The 14,751-nt window shown below is 36.6% G+C and overlaps 1 protein-coding gene across 1 annotated transcript; it reads right to left on the reverse strand.

The window, feature by feature from the left end:
* Positions 1-7,825: 7,825 nt before the first annotated feature.
* Positions 7,826-11,749, reverse strand: LOC129940449 (probable ATP-dependent RNA helicase kurz). Its single transcript, XM_056048796.1, has 5 exons — positions 11,582-11,749; positions 11,337-11,525; positions 8,294-11,265; positions 8,035-8,237; positions 7,826-7,976 (listed from the first exon to the last, which is right to left on the reverse strand). The coding sequence occupies exons 1-5, from the start codon at positions 11,654-11,656 to the stop codon at positions 7,891-7,893; spliced, it is 3,525 nt and encodes a 1,174-aa protein (XP_055904771.1). The 5' UTR covers positions 11,657-11,749; the 3' UTR covers positions 7,826-7,890.
* Between the last annotated feature and the right edge of the window lie 3,002 nt (positions 11,750-14,751).

Below are 14,751 nucleotides of genomic sequence, written 5' to 3' on the forward strand. Positions count from 1 at the left end.
GTGAACTGTGGAATAATATGTTTTAAATAGCTTAGGACCCCCTCGGAAAAATGTTGAAAGCTGGAAAAAAGTATGCATACATTTTGTTCTTTTACCCCATTCATACTATGATTTTTTAAGGTTTGAAAGGATTTCAAATACAAACCTTTCAGAATAAATATACACCATATTTGATTCCATTTTTTTAAATTTTGTTTATTGAACAAATCACCGCAAATTTCACGAATTCAATCAAAACAAAGTTTGTGGAAAGCTGTCAAATCACTGGAATAAGGGAAGAACTATTTTTGCTTCGCAGCTAATTATTTAATAAGGAAATACGACGCGAGTCGAATTTGAAAGGTAGAATTGAAAACGATCCGGTGCGAACTTAATAATTAGGCGCCCCTGATCAAAGAGCTCAATATGATCAGCTCAAGCAGATTAACAATACAAACAGTTCATTCGAGCTTTTTCAGACATATGAAGGATTTGTGCAATAGAGGAAATATATTATTATACATTTTAATTGTTTTGAAAAATAAAAGCTCGAACCCTGCCCCGCTTACTGCATCCGTTATTGGTGCGTTGCCATTTATTTAAAAGAAAATGTGAAAATCTGTTTGAATTTTGCAAAGACTCATCTCAATTGGAGTTCCCAAAAATGAGAAACGGTTTTGTTTTCTGACGAATCAAAGTTCAATATGCACTGATCGGTTGAAAATGTCAAAAGGCCAAGAAGTGAGAGGCTACATTCAAAATACACTAAAAGGACAGTGAAACATAGAGGTGGTTCAATTTTGGGCCTGCTTCTCTCGCCAAGGAATCGGTCCAATTCCACAAGTGTAGGGCATAATCAAGTCTGAAGACTTCACATGACAATGATCCCAAACACAAGTTTAAGTGGATTACAGAAAAAAGGTTGAGGTTTTACCATGGCCAGCCCAATTCTAAAACCTAAACCTAATAGAGAACTTGTGGGAAATTGTGAAGAGAAGAATTGGGGGCAATATTTTTTAAGCAAAAAAGTTACCTATTCGCTGGAATTCAGAGGTAGTGGAATGACATTCAAAAAACGGTTATTAATAACTTTATAGCTTCTATGTGAGTGTTAATATTGTTTCCAACAATTATAACGTAATATCAAAAAAGTAAGAAAATCATAGAAATAATTTTGCTGTTTGATTTTATAGACAATTTTTTTTTTAATGAAAAATGTTGGAGGTTCTAGTTGCAAATATTTTGCACAGTACTGTAGATGTAGTCCGAAGAGCCACTCGCCCACTAAAATGGTTCGGCTCCAGCTCCAAGGAAATCTTTGCATCCTAGCCCCCCGGTACATGGAACAATCGGTTACTGACTTAAGAGCGCTTAGTCTCGACGACTGGTGAGAGGTTGGGTGCGATGGGGAGACCCTCGTGGATCTAAAATGTCTCAATAATGCTATCGAAAACTAAAAAAAATGTTCTTTTCAGTAAATATATATATAAATAAAAGTTGAGCTTTGCCTTGAAGGAAGCCACTGAAAAAGGATTACTTTTATTCCCCTTAATGCAAATTTAATTCGAAACTAAAATCTTTTTTTTTGCCCAATAGAACGCAAAAAAATGTGTTAGGACAGATTCATATACATATTTTTTTAGCTGTCAATTATCAATCACTTTGCTGTCACGTTTTTAACAAAAGACTCAGATCAGAGCAGGACTGAGCAATTCGAGTTCGTTTTGAGCAGAGTTCAATCCAAACTCAGGTCACCGATTTATTTATAAGGTTTTAAATGGGTAGAATAAATCAATTTGTTTTTTAACTAGATCTGTCAAACCACAAATTTCCCCTGTTTATGCATTCTACTGGGCAAAATAGATGTTTTTTTTTTAAATTAAATATTAAGTCTGCAGATCTGAATTTTTTGCAAGATGTACCCCTCTTTGCACTAATACTAACACAATTTTGAGCTGCCAACTCCAATCGCATGGAAAACTCCATCAGTGATCAATTGAAAGAAAACTGAACTGATGTAAAAAGTTTTAAAATTTTGTATAGATCGCTGATGTCATGATGATGTTAGCCGCCTCTGTCAGCTCGGGAGATAAGTTGAAAATGTTGAACTGTTGTTTTTTTTTGAGTCCTCTCTATGCCTTTCATTCTTTCTTTCTAATCTTTTTCAATTTTGATGTTGGTAGGTTAATTTGACAGATCAACAATTTTTAAGAATTGAAGTTTCTTAATGATTATGCAGTTTACAATTCGTAACATGACATAACAACAATAGTTAATAATTGTGCAAAAAAGAACAGACCTCTGATTGGAACACAACCGTAAGCTCTAATAGTTCTGATGTGAGCTTAAAAAGAAAAACACATCGCAGGATCTCTGCTCTGAGCTTAAAAAGAAAAACGTCTAAGGATGTCATTTACTTACCGTCGAATATATCCTGTCGTCTCTCAAATTGATTGTAACTTGAACGATTAGCAGTTTTGTTATTGTGAATACAAATAATATATCAATTGTGAATGGTCACACTTTGACAGGTTGATTAACTGAATTTTGTTTGTCTTGTGAAGTTCATGAATTTTAAAAGAAAAGTTTAATAAATAAATTTAAAAAAAAAGTGGACTTGTTGCTGTTTTGAAAAACATAATAACATAATTGCGAATGAAAAATAAATCTTTGAAGATGTTTTGAAGGTAAGAATTTCTTATAAAATAAATGTCTTTCAAATGTTTTTGGTACTTTTTGTGGATTTATTTTCCATAACCGTTGCCAAACAAAAAACTACTAAAAAAGAGGAGGCCCTTACAGTGGTGGCCAAAATAAAAATAAGTATATAAATAAATGATATACTACAATTTTATTATCAAGTCTTTGGTTTTTGAAATATAATTTTAAATTTTCACAATAATTACAACTTGATATCATTTCCAAGTAGTTATGTGAATTTAAAAAAGGCGTTTTTAATGCAAAACGCCTAAAAACAATTTTTAGGCGTTTTTATTCCTTGGAAAGAAATAAGTTTAATCAGTTAAACTTCTACCTACTTTTTTAAGAACATGAGTAAATGGGTTATCCTTAAGATGTCAGTACTTGGTGGCAGCGCCTTTGTTTTTAACAAGTTCACCTTCTTGCCATAGATTCAAAAAGATTTCGATATTTTTCCTTATGTGTTACTTACCATTTGTCTTGGAATTCTTTCTTAAGTGTCTCGAAATTCGTAGTTGCATGACACTCAACAATTCAAATATTTGCAAAGACTTTTAATGTGGTTTAGATCTAGAAATTAAAGAGGCCACATTAAAACAACATTACCACGACTTAAGTTGTGTTTTCTGTGGTTATTATCCTGCTGGATTGATAGATAATCTTTTGCAAACCAAAGCATAACGTTTTCAAATATTTGAAGATACGTTTCTTGGATCACACTATTTTTGATCAAAAATGTAGGATCTACTCCATTATAAGAACATCTAACACCTACAAACAATTTCGGGCTAGAACTCGCTGAAACTACACATACATACGTCATTGGCGCGCTCTATCATGGGACTCTCATCATAGATTTTCATCTGGGGTTTTTTAATGGATCTAAGTGTGATGATAACAAGACCAATAGCAACATTAACGTTGCCTAACAATTATAAGAAAGAACACCCCCAAATGTTTATTCTAGCAGGATTCCCAGTTCCCAGGATTTAGTTTTTTAGTTTTCTTCTTTCTAATATAACACCAGCCATCAGATTAAAACAAATATATTACCTTCCCATTGGAAGTTATTGTAATCGGTCCTAATTGTCGAATTGACATTTTTAACATTTCTCGACGCTTCAAGATCACTGGAATTATCAAAGATTTTTGGAGAAATGTTTGTGTGTCAAATTGATTTTGTTTTACAGATGACAAGATGCAGATGCAAAAAGGACTTTCAAAAAATTGAGTGGGTGTTTTTTTTACTATACATTAAGGTTCACCCCTAATATATCTCAAACCAATTACGCCAGCGACTTCAATTAAGAGTTCGGGAAATCAGTTATGTAACTGTTTCTTTATATAAACCAAAAAAAAAATATTTATCACTTATAATTTTTGAACAAGAAATTATATAACTTCCAAAATTTGTATGCAACGATGAAGAATGACTTTTTTAACATCTGGTAGAATTTTTAGAAAAATCGAAAAATTACTAATAAAGTAAAAGTTTTAACTTCAAATCAGTGAGAAGTAGAATTCAAGTTTTATAAAAACAGAAACGAGAACTATCGTTTGTCTCTTTAGCATGAGTGCTCTGCCCTCTTTTGATCCCAAAATTGAAATTAATAAAAGAACTCGGTTTCGTGAAAGGACCATTTTAACTTTTTCAGTTTGCCTTTAAAAACACCTCCTTTGTTTATAATATATAACATAACCCACTGAGTCTCTTGGACAATTTAAAAGATAACTCTAAAACTGAAACGTTTGTATCTCTTGAGCACCTTCATCAGGTTTCATGTTTTCATTATTTCATCACTAATTTCATAATCAATCCTCTAGAGCAGCGGTTCCCAATCTTTTTAAAACGCGGAGCACTTTTTGCGTGAGAAATTTCACGCAGAGGACTTTTGCGCATATGCCATTTTTCGCACAGTCCCTGAAGTGGTGCACTCAAATCATTTATTTTTTTAAATATATCTACGCCAATTTCAACAAAATTGTCTTTAATGAAGAAGGTTCTAACTTCAGCTCTCATTTCGAAAAGCCGCGTCAGTTTTTTTCCGCGAAAAAGCCATCTTTCTTCTGCGTGAAGAAATAAAGACGTATGTAGACTACCTATGTTATCACACAATACTTTTGAAAGCCTTGTATTCTTTGGCCGTGATTTAATATAATTAATTATTTTCACGCTTTCGTCCAACTCGGGAGACCGGCATTTTATTCATTACGAAGGCATGCCGGTGTAGAACGCAATGGCTACTGGTGCATCCTTTAACAATTTGCTTTATTCTTGCGATGGCACCGGACGTTATTCCAGTCATAGCCTTGGCACCGTCCGTGACATCAAGGCAGTTACCCCATGGCAACGGCGTCTTGCAGAAGAGCAGATCTTCTTGAAAGGATTGTAGATTGTAGCGCACAAATACTAATAAAATAGCCAACCCTGCCACATCCGTTGATCCATCCATTTGCAGCGCAAATTTTGTGACTTATTCGTAAAAATAAAGTAGCTTTCACATTCTCCGCTAAGTCTCCGATTTGTCTTGATATTGTGTTATTTGACAAAGGAACGGTATCAACCAATTTTTTGGCCTTTTAAACGAACAAACATTTAACAATGTCTTTAACGCATGGCTTTATTAAGTTTTTAGTAATGATATGGGCTTCACCAATTTGCGTTATTCGGAAACTTAACAAGTAGGATGCCACCGACACATTTTCGTTCACTGCTTTTAAGTGATTGACTGTTCGACAAATTGCGGCAAATTACGGATTGATGTACCACGAATTCAAATATGATTCGTGGTACATCCTGTTAACTGATTTTTTTTTCTGTAGCATCGATCACTATGGCACTAGTAGGTACTAGGCAAACTATCAAACTCAAAACCTTCATTTTTCTTCGCACTAAAACAAGTTTATGGAAACCCAAAATTGAACAAACAAAATTAAATCATTAAAATCATACTATTTTATGTACATAAATTATGATTTTGTTTGGACATACCCGACAGTTGGAGATTCTTCGGCAGCTTCGGGTGCTTTTGCGGAGCATTCAGCGATTCATTTGAAAATTTAATGCATAAAAACAAAATAAATTCAAACTCACGCTCTAAAAGCACCTGAAAATAAACTTCACCGTACTACGTTCAAAAATTTCAAAATATCAAAATTACAAGGTCAGAAGCTTAAAATTAACTAGTTACTAGTCCGTCTTGGAATTTTTTTACTTTTTTCAAATATTTCCACGGAGCACTTGGATATTATTCGCGGAGCACACTTTGGGAAACCCGGCTCTAGACAAATAGCCTGCTGTATTTCTCCTCTTAAACAATTCAACCGTAATTAACGTTGTTCTAAGAATGCTCATCAGTTTACCCGTGAGGCCAATTTCAGACGTACTGTAAAGTACTACAAAAATGTAGAATGCTTTACCAGACTCAATGTTTCCCACTCATTACATTGTGCAGTCATTCAAAACCAATTCTCTCTTGAGAAAGCTAGCCGCTCCGCTAATTAAACGCTGGCAGTGAGTGATATGACTCCGCCTGTCATTGAGCACGTTAATTATTCTATGGGCTCAATTTTTTTCGCATTGTGGCGAGAGTCCTAAAAGATCTCAACGCACATAAATCCACTGGTTAGGATGGTATCCCCGCTATTGTTCTGAAGAGTTGTTCTTAAACGCTGGCAAAACCACTCCATTAACCTTTTCATCTGTCCTACTCCTCAGGTCTCGTTCCAAACGGACGGAAAACACCATTTGTCCAGCTTATTCCCAAAAAAGGCGAATCCTCCTCACCCTTTTATTACCGACCGATTGCACTTACGTCCCTTCTTTCCAAGGTCATGGAAACGCTGGTAAATTATCAGCTCAAGAAATATATCGAAGATCGAAAGTGGAGCAAATGTTTATCGTTTTGGAGAAAGCAAGATTATTGCACTTGATATTTCAAAAGCATTTGATATGATTTGGCATCAGGCCCTCTTATCGAAAATGCATGCTTTTGGTTTCCACGAGTCTCTGCTTCATTGGATTAGTAATTACCTTTCGAATCGTTCAATACAAGTAGTTTTGGATGGATTCAAGTCTGACACCACAAAATAAATGCTGGTGTGCCCCAGGGCTCTGTTCTATCTCCAACACTCTTTCTTATTTTTATTAATGATCTCCTCTCTGCAACTTCTAATCCAATACATTGTTTCGCTGATGATAGTACTCTTAGCTTTTCAGATTCACATCCCTCTTCTTCGGATGTGTAACTGCAACGACAAAAAATGATAAGCTCATTAAATTCCAACCTAAACAGCATTGTACAATGGGGAATAAGAAATCGCGTGGAATTTAATGCTTCGAAAACCTAATGCTGTCTTGTATCGTTAAAGCGAGATATACTCCCCTTGCCTATATACTTAGATGACACTTGCATCGAGGAGACTGAATATCTCGATATTCTCTGTATGTGTATCACCAATCACATTTTGGAACTATCACATAAGCGATGTCGTTAAAAATACCGCAGTTGTTTGGGTTTTCTAAGGCGGTGCAAGAAGTTTTTCTCCGCCTCTGATCTGGCTGTTATCTAAGCTTGACTATAACTCTTATCTCTGGTCTAGTGCTCCTGGAACTTACTTAAGCCTCTTGGACAGTATTGAACGTAGAGCATTTAAATTAATTGGTGATAACACCATCATAGGACCATTTACGTCGCTTGAACATCGTCGTAAAGTTTCTTGTCCCACGCTTTTTTAACGATTTATGCTCAAGAGAAATAGCCAGCTGCATTCCTCCCTTTAAACAGTTCAACCGTAATACTCGCGCTTCTAGGAAAGCTCATCAGTATACCCTCGAGCCCAACTTCGGTCGTACTGTCAAGTAAAGAGAATCGTTATTTAGCCGTATTACGCGATTGTGGAATGCCTTGCACTCTGTCTTTCCTAGTCATTCCAATATTCAGGAATTCAAAACCAATGTGCACCGACATCTCCTTTTAAACCCTCTCTCCTCTTCCTTGTGCTCCTAATTGCTCGCATTTTCTTCAATCATTATAAGGGTGTTCATATCGCTTGAGTACGTGTGCAATATAAACAAACAATTATTTAAAACAACGATATAGAGTACGTAAACAATCTTAAAGTTAATCAACTAAATAAAGTTACATACTTTTGAATTAGTTTGGTTTTATTTAAAATCTATTTACAACAATAAAAATAGTCCCTAGTTTATCAAACAGAATCAATAGGTGGCCATATGTGCGTCAAATCTGCTAATGTCACCTCATACAAAAGATCACAGTACTCCTGCAGAAGATCTGTAAAATATTGCAAAATAAGTATAGGTATTTTTTTTTAAATTCACTATTATCTCACAATTGGGGTCTCTCTTCCATTCATCCAACAATTTTTGCTTACAATGAACCTCTTTTGTGGTTAGCGCTCTCTTGAACCTTGTCACATTCTCATTTAAGCTAGACCAGCTTTTCGTTATCGAAGATGGTGTAGCTTTAAGGTTGGCTTTGAAATCCAAGAGTTTGGGGCAAACGTCTCCATTAAGGAAGAACATACCAAAGTAGCTATAGAGTAAATTAGAAATCAGTATATGAAAAATATAAAAATCAAAACAACTCACCAACAAGCCTTTTCACTTAAAGGCATTTCTACTTCAGCCAGAGGTATCTCCCAGGCAGCTTTTCCAAAAGTTGCATCTACAAAGCAATAAACTTTCCCCTCATCGGCGTTATACTTTGGCAGAGGGTCTTCCTTTATCGAACGAATATTGCACAGTCTCGGGACGTACATCAACAACCACTCGGGTTCGATTGCAGTCACTCCACGAATGAAGAGCTTTGTCGATTCACCGTTCTGAGTTTCATAGGCTTCCTGGTAGACCACCCATGTTGGTTGTTTTTTCCTCAGAATCGAGGACGAGTGTATAAAGACGGGCTCCTCCATATTAAGGCAGTTATAGGCGTACTTCATCTTTCTTTTTTGTTCCTTGTCATTGATGTCATCAAGTGGCACCTTTCTCGCCACTCGGTCACCCATTCCGGCAAGTAGAATTTGACGCAAAAATTTCGCCTGTTTATCACTCGGAGGTACCATTTCGGGGTCTACACAGAGGTCGACGTTAGCCATGTTTAAGTTTATCTCATTGGTCAGTTGCACACGCAATTTACGAACTTCTGTGATAGCTTTGTGGCGAAGGCCATTTTCAGTGCAAAATTTCAGCAGCTCACCCTTGAATCCGGCATATTCAGCAGCTCCCACAGCCCGCAAGAGTACCATTGGATCACCTAAAAGCTCAAAGTTTCCAGTCGAAGCCCACGATTGACGACGTCGCTGCATTCTACTCACATCCATTCCACCGTCGTCCTTTTCCTTGTCTGAACCAGCTTCAATCAGAAGCTCCTGGACAGATAACGCTGCCACCAGGCAGACTGTGTAGGGAAGCATATTTTGCTGATGACTCAGAGCCAACATCTTACCAAAGCGAGGAGCGACTGGGAAGCGCGATATAACCTGTCCTAGTTTCGTCACTGGTGGTACACATTTTGGATCATCAGGATTGTGCTTGGGTCCGAGTGCACCCAAGACTATCAACCTCGATTCAGCGGCTTGGAGCTGCTCGGCAACTGGTGGCGAAGGAAAAGGGAAGTTTATCACTCTGTCGATGCCCATGCACCTCATTTGCATCATAAGATCGTCTACCGGTTTCTTTTGAATGTCTGGCTTACTGAAGGCCTCGAACTCGTCGTTGTACACTGCACTGGAGTAAAGTCGATAACAATGTCCAGCACTCGTACGCCCTGCTCTTCCAGCTCTCTGGTCAGCCGAGGCTTTGCTAGTGAATGTCACAACAAATGCACTTACTCCAGTAATTTTGTCATAAAGACGCGTCTTTTGTCGCCCCGAGTCCACTACATATTTGATGTTAGGTATGGTGAGGGAGGTCTCAGCCACGTTTGTACTCACAATACAAAGTCTGCATCCTTCTGGTGGTGGCTGGAATATTCTACTTTGCTTCTCAGACGACAAAAGCGAATACAGAGGCAGCACCCACAGGGGCTGGGAGGTTGTTACTTCATCATTTTCGTCATCGGACTCGTCGTTTTCCCCATTTTCCTCATCATCTAAGTTTTCCATATCTTGATCGTCTTCATGGAGGTCGGCTTCGGTGTCGTCTATTGGAAGCTTGTAGTCATCCAAATTGATCTTTGGCAATGCGATCTGGGACACAAATTTCTTTTTGGACTTTTTGACATTCTTTATGGCTTTTTTCATGTCAAATTCATCATCGTCATCGACTTCCTCTTTGGCTGGTTCGTCCTTGTTTTCATCGGATGATGTCTTATCAGGGGCGGCGACTGGTTTGTATGGAAACGTTCTTCTTAGCTTCCTCACCAAATGGTTAACCTCTTGCTGACCTGTGACAAAAATTAAAATCCCCCCTTCGGGAAGCTTCGAATGGATCTTCATGGTCTTCTTAAAAGCCTCTTCTACATAATTTTCAGCGGTGGTCTTTTGAAAGTGAACTGTGACTGGGAACTGCCGTGCTTCCACTTTAACCAGTGGTGGAGGAACTCGAAACAGTTTAGAGTTTTCGAGGAAATCCTCTACTTTCAGAGTAGCTGACATGATAATTAGTTTCAGTGGATTGCCGCGCTTTAATCGCAAAGGAACAATACGCGAAAGCAGCCCAATGAGGATGTCAGTATAGGCGCTCCGCTCGTGGGCCTCGTCAAGTATGATCACTGAGTACTTAAGAAGCATGAAGTCGGATTCGATTTCCTTGAGAAGCACACCGTCCGTCATGAATTTTATTTTAGTCCGATCTGTGACGTTGCCCTCGAAACGAATCAGATAGGAAACTTCTTTTTCGCTGAGATTCATTTCCCGAGCTACACGCTTCGACATGGAAATGGCGGCGACACGACGCGGTTCGGTGATACCAATCATTTTGTGCTCCCCATAGCCGGATTCGTACAGGAACTGGGGAATTTGGGTGGTCTTACCGGAGCCGGTTTCTCCAGCGACGATAATGATTGAGTTTTCATTTATGATTTCCATGATAGCCTGTTCTTCGGCAAGAATGGGAAGTCTCAGACGAGCAGCTTGAATTTCTGGATCACGATCAACGGGTATGTAAACAGCAGGCTTAGATGAAACTTTTGGTTTTTCAAGAACCTTCTCTTCTTTGACAACAGCAGGTTCTTGGTTTACCTTTGCTTCAGGGAGAACCTCCTTATCATTTTTGTCATCTTCGTCTTCATCATCTGACGATGATTCGGCTTCCAATCCAATAACGTTTGGATTTTTCTTCTTTGCTTGTGTCTCACCATCACTGTCACTTTCGTCTGCCTCATTATAGCCCTTCAAGAGTTCCAATCGTTTGCGTTTGTTTATTCCTGCTATGCTGCTTATTCGTCCAGCAGCGTCCTCTTGTTGCTTCTGCTCCTTCTTACGCTTTTGCTTTTCTTGAATCGCCTCAAAATTGCCAAAGTTTTTTAGACCAATGGTTTGCACTTGACTGATTGATTGATACAAGCTCAGTTCATCTGGAGATATTTTGACCTTTTCCAGACCTTCGAGTATAGATGCTCTCTTGAAAAATATATTCAAATGGCTCAGGTTAGTTGGGGGATCCACCAAGTATCTTTAAAAGGATAACTTACCTCTTCCTTTTTTCGTTTTTTGTCGACAATTGTTTGCAGACGTTTCCTTTGCTTTTTGGTCAGGATTTTGGTGTGCTGTACGATCTCGGGTTTAGTTTTAGTTTTGCGTTTCTTGGACGGCAGCACCAAAGGATTAGCATCGTCATAACCCGAAGAAGTTGCAATGGAATCACCTAGTTCAAGTTTGATCTACAACAGAAAAATTTATAAAGGGTTTAATCAGATGTTTTTGAATATTGGGGTACCTTTTTGACTTCGGAATTATCGATTGTGGTCTTATGAGATTGCCGAGCCTTGGCATTAAACACTTTTTTACCCATATCTACTTTGAATATATAAAATAATAATTTTATAAAAATTAATTTCGTTTGTTTTGCTTTTTTAGCACATCGCACGTGTGATGAAAAATGACAAGTAAGAATCAACACAGGTTGAACGTTTGACAGTTCTTTTGCGATGTTTGTAAAAGAGTGCGTTCGGAAATGTATTATTATCTTTACTACATTACCGATTGAAATATGTTGTTTAACACAAGAAAGATAACCTACGTAGAATCGACGTATAACTCATTGTGTATCTCTTATGGTCTATGAAATATGGTTATCTTTCTAGGGTTAAAGATGTGCCAAATCTTATACATACATAATGAAGCTAATAGATTTGTTAATATTTACGAAAGTCGGGATTTCTAAATCTAAAGTTTTGGTCACGATTGAAGTGAGAAATGTCAAAACTCATTCCAAATCATTGTCAGATCTTATACCACACCTATTCTAAGTTGGTAAAGATAAACTCTATAGGACACATGTATACGAAGCAGGACAGCTCACCTCCGCCGGCTTACCTCAGCCAGTTTACCACCGCCGGTTTATCTCTGCCAGTTTAGCTCCCCCAGTTTACCTCTGCCAGTTTAACTCCAGAGCAGGTAAGGTAGTTGATTATTTTGAAAATTACATTTTGACATTTAGTTTCGTGCTGTTTTTAATTTTCATTATTTATGAATTATGGGACTTCCACAATGCAATTTTAAAAAGCAAAATATTCGATATGATAATATAGTTAGTTTTTGTATATTTTTGTTTTGTTTGAATATTTATGGGAATTCAATCATTTTAATACTGGAACAATGGTGACGGAGCCGGAGTTGTAACCGGAATACTTGTCAAAATATTAAAAGTACTCAAATGCAGATGCACGAACACAACGCGACGGAAAATTTAAAAAAGCTCAGCCAAACTCAAACCAAATGATAAGTATGAAATAATTTCAAAATACAACTAAATCTATTTCAAACGTCAAAAAGTCGTACGCATTGTGTGCGTACTTTCTGTAAACGTACGAGAAGCTGTGACAGCTATTCCGACACCGGCTCCGGCTGCAGCTCCGATTTTTGCATTGTGTTCCGGCAGTTAAGAACAAAAATATTCATACAAAATGAATCCTCTAAAAAGGTAAGTAAATCTCATTACAGTGGGTGTAATAAAAATCATTTTTTTATAGTCTACTAAGTGTTCTTGGATTCTGCTTGTTCGTTAACCATGAAAGAAGGCTGCAAATGATAGTCCTCAGAGTTATGCATTACTAACTTTTGACCTTGATATTAATTGGATTGGTTAACCAAGCTGTAAGTCCGATTAATACTAAAACCAAAAGTGAGTAATACCTAACTATGAGAACTGTCATTTGTAGGTATTGAAGAAACCTAGCAACAGATGTAATATTCTTCAAAAGACAAAACATTAAATTTACCATAAAAACATTCAGGAGTAAGAGTATTTAAAATTAATAAACTCTATAATATAAAACGCCAAAAACAGAAAGATCGTTCTTCTTATTACTAAAGAAGTACGCTGTAAGCAAAATAAGCTACATTTCAAACTACCTTACCTGCTCTGGAGGTAAACCGTCCAAATGTAAACCGGCGGTGGTTAACTGGAAGAGGCAAACCGACAGAGGTATACAATCACGTACCGATATTTATAAATGTTTATTAGTCTCTGCTAAGTTTTAACTAAACAAGTCGAGAGTTAAGGCTATTCTTAAAAAACATAAATAAATATAGTCCTAAGTTAAGGGTCAAACCTGTTGTTTAACTTTAAACATAGGAAATGTTGTGTTTAAGTAGTTATTAGGGGCGTTTTATTATCGTCAATGACTTGTATAAATGTTAATATATTTAGCTACTTTTTGCTATGTATGTCAATATTTTTGTTTTCAACTGGAGTTCACACTACCTTACCATTTTTTAACTCAAAGGGCTTAACCAATAATAAATCGCTAAACACAAGTTAAGACATCAAAAAATCAAAAATCAAATGGGGTGGCGCAACAGTCCGTTGTGAACCAGGGCCTAGTGACTTACAACTCTCAACCATTCCTGTGTGCGAGTAATGTTGTCAGGAATGGAGGGGACCTACAATTTTATGCCGAATCCGAACGGCTAGTTTGAGAAAGCACTTTTTCATGACAAGAATTACTCTTGAAGGAATTGTCAGTTCCTCGCAAGAGGCAGTACCCGCGAAAATTAATTTTTTTAAATTAAGGTGGCACAGGCAGGGATTGAACCCAAGACCCCTTGCATGACAGTCCAACGCACTAACCATCATGCCACGGGTACTACCCGTCGGGTTAAATTTTAACAGCGAGTTAATTTGCGTATAAAATAAACACGCTCTTTTCTAATTAGCCATCTGTTACATTATTTACAACATTCGTTGTCAAAACGAGGGCATTGAAGTGACATATGTAATAAATGTGTACAAATAAATCAAAAAAGAGCCTGGATGATGTGACCCACACTGATAACTTCCCATCCCGTCTGCCCATTTCTATTGCTTAAGAGGTTTGTAAATTTTCTTGTTTTGTATAAAAAGTATTTTCATTATAAAAAATTACAAATTACCAACAAAATTTTGCATGTAGTTTGATTTTAAATCTTTTTTTTTTTAACGAGATTTTAAGTCGTAAACCAATTTGACCAATTTTAGAAGCATTTGCTTACTAATTTTTGTAAATTTTAATTTTTTGTATGAAAAAAACTGACTCTTGGATTTTTATAAATAATAAACTGAATTGTCTGTGAGATGAAATTAGTTTGAAGCCGAAAATCAATTTTTATCAACTTTTAGTATTGTTTCTTTTAGATTTTCAGTTTTTGTAAAAGAACTGTCCATTCGATTTTACTCAAAAGTTTACCAGATAACAATTGCGTTATTTTTTATTGCATACAATCATTTTTGAGATAAAATCAATTTTTGGTTTTAAAATATTCGCGGTGACAATTATTTTTTTTTTTCACCTTTTTCGATTTATAAAAAAAGCGTTAACTTTTTTTCCAAAAATATACTTGTTTTTTATCACGTTTATATATAATATAAAATATATAATATAAAATTTAATTCAAGTCACTGGCGTT

The sequence above is a fragment of the Eupeodes corollae genome, chromosome 1, assembly GCF_945859685.1.
Source record: "Eupeodes corollae chromosome 1, idEupCoro1.1, whole genome shotgun sequence".
NCBI lineage: Eukaryota > Metazoa > Arthropoda > Insecta > Diptera > Syrphidae > Eupeodes > Eupeodes corollae.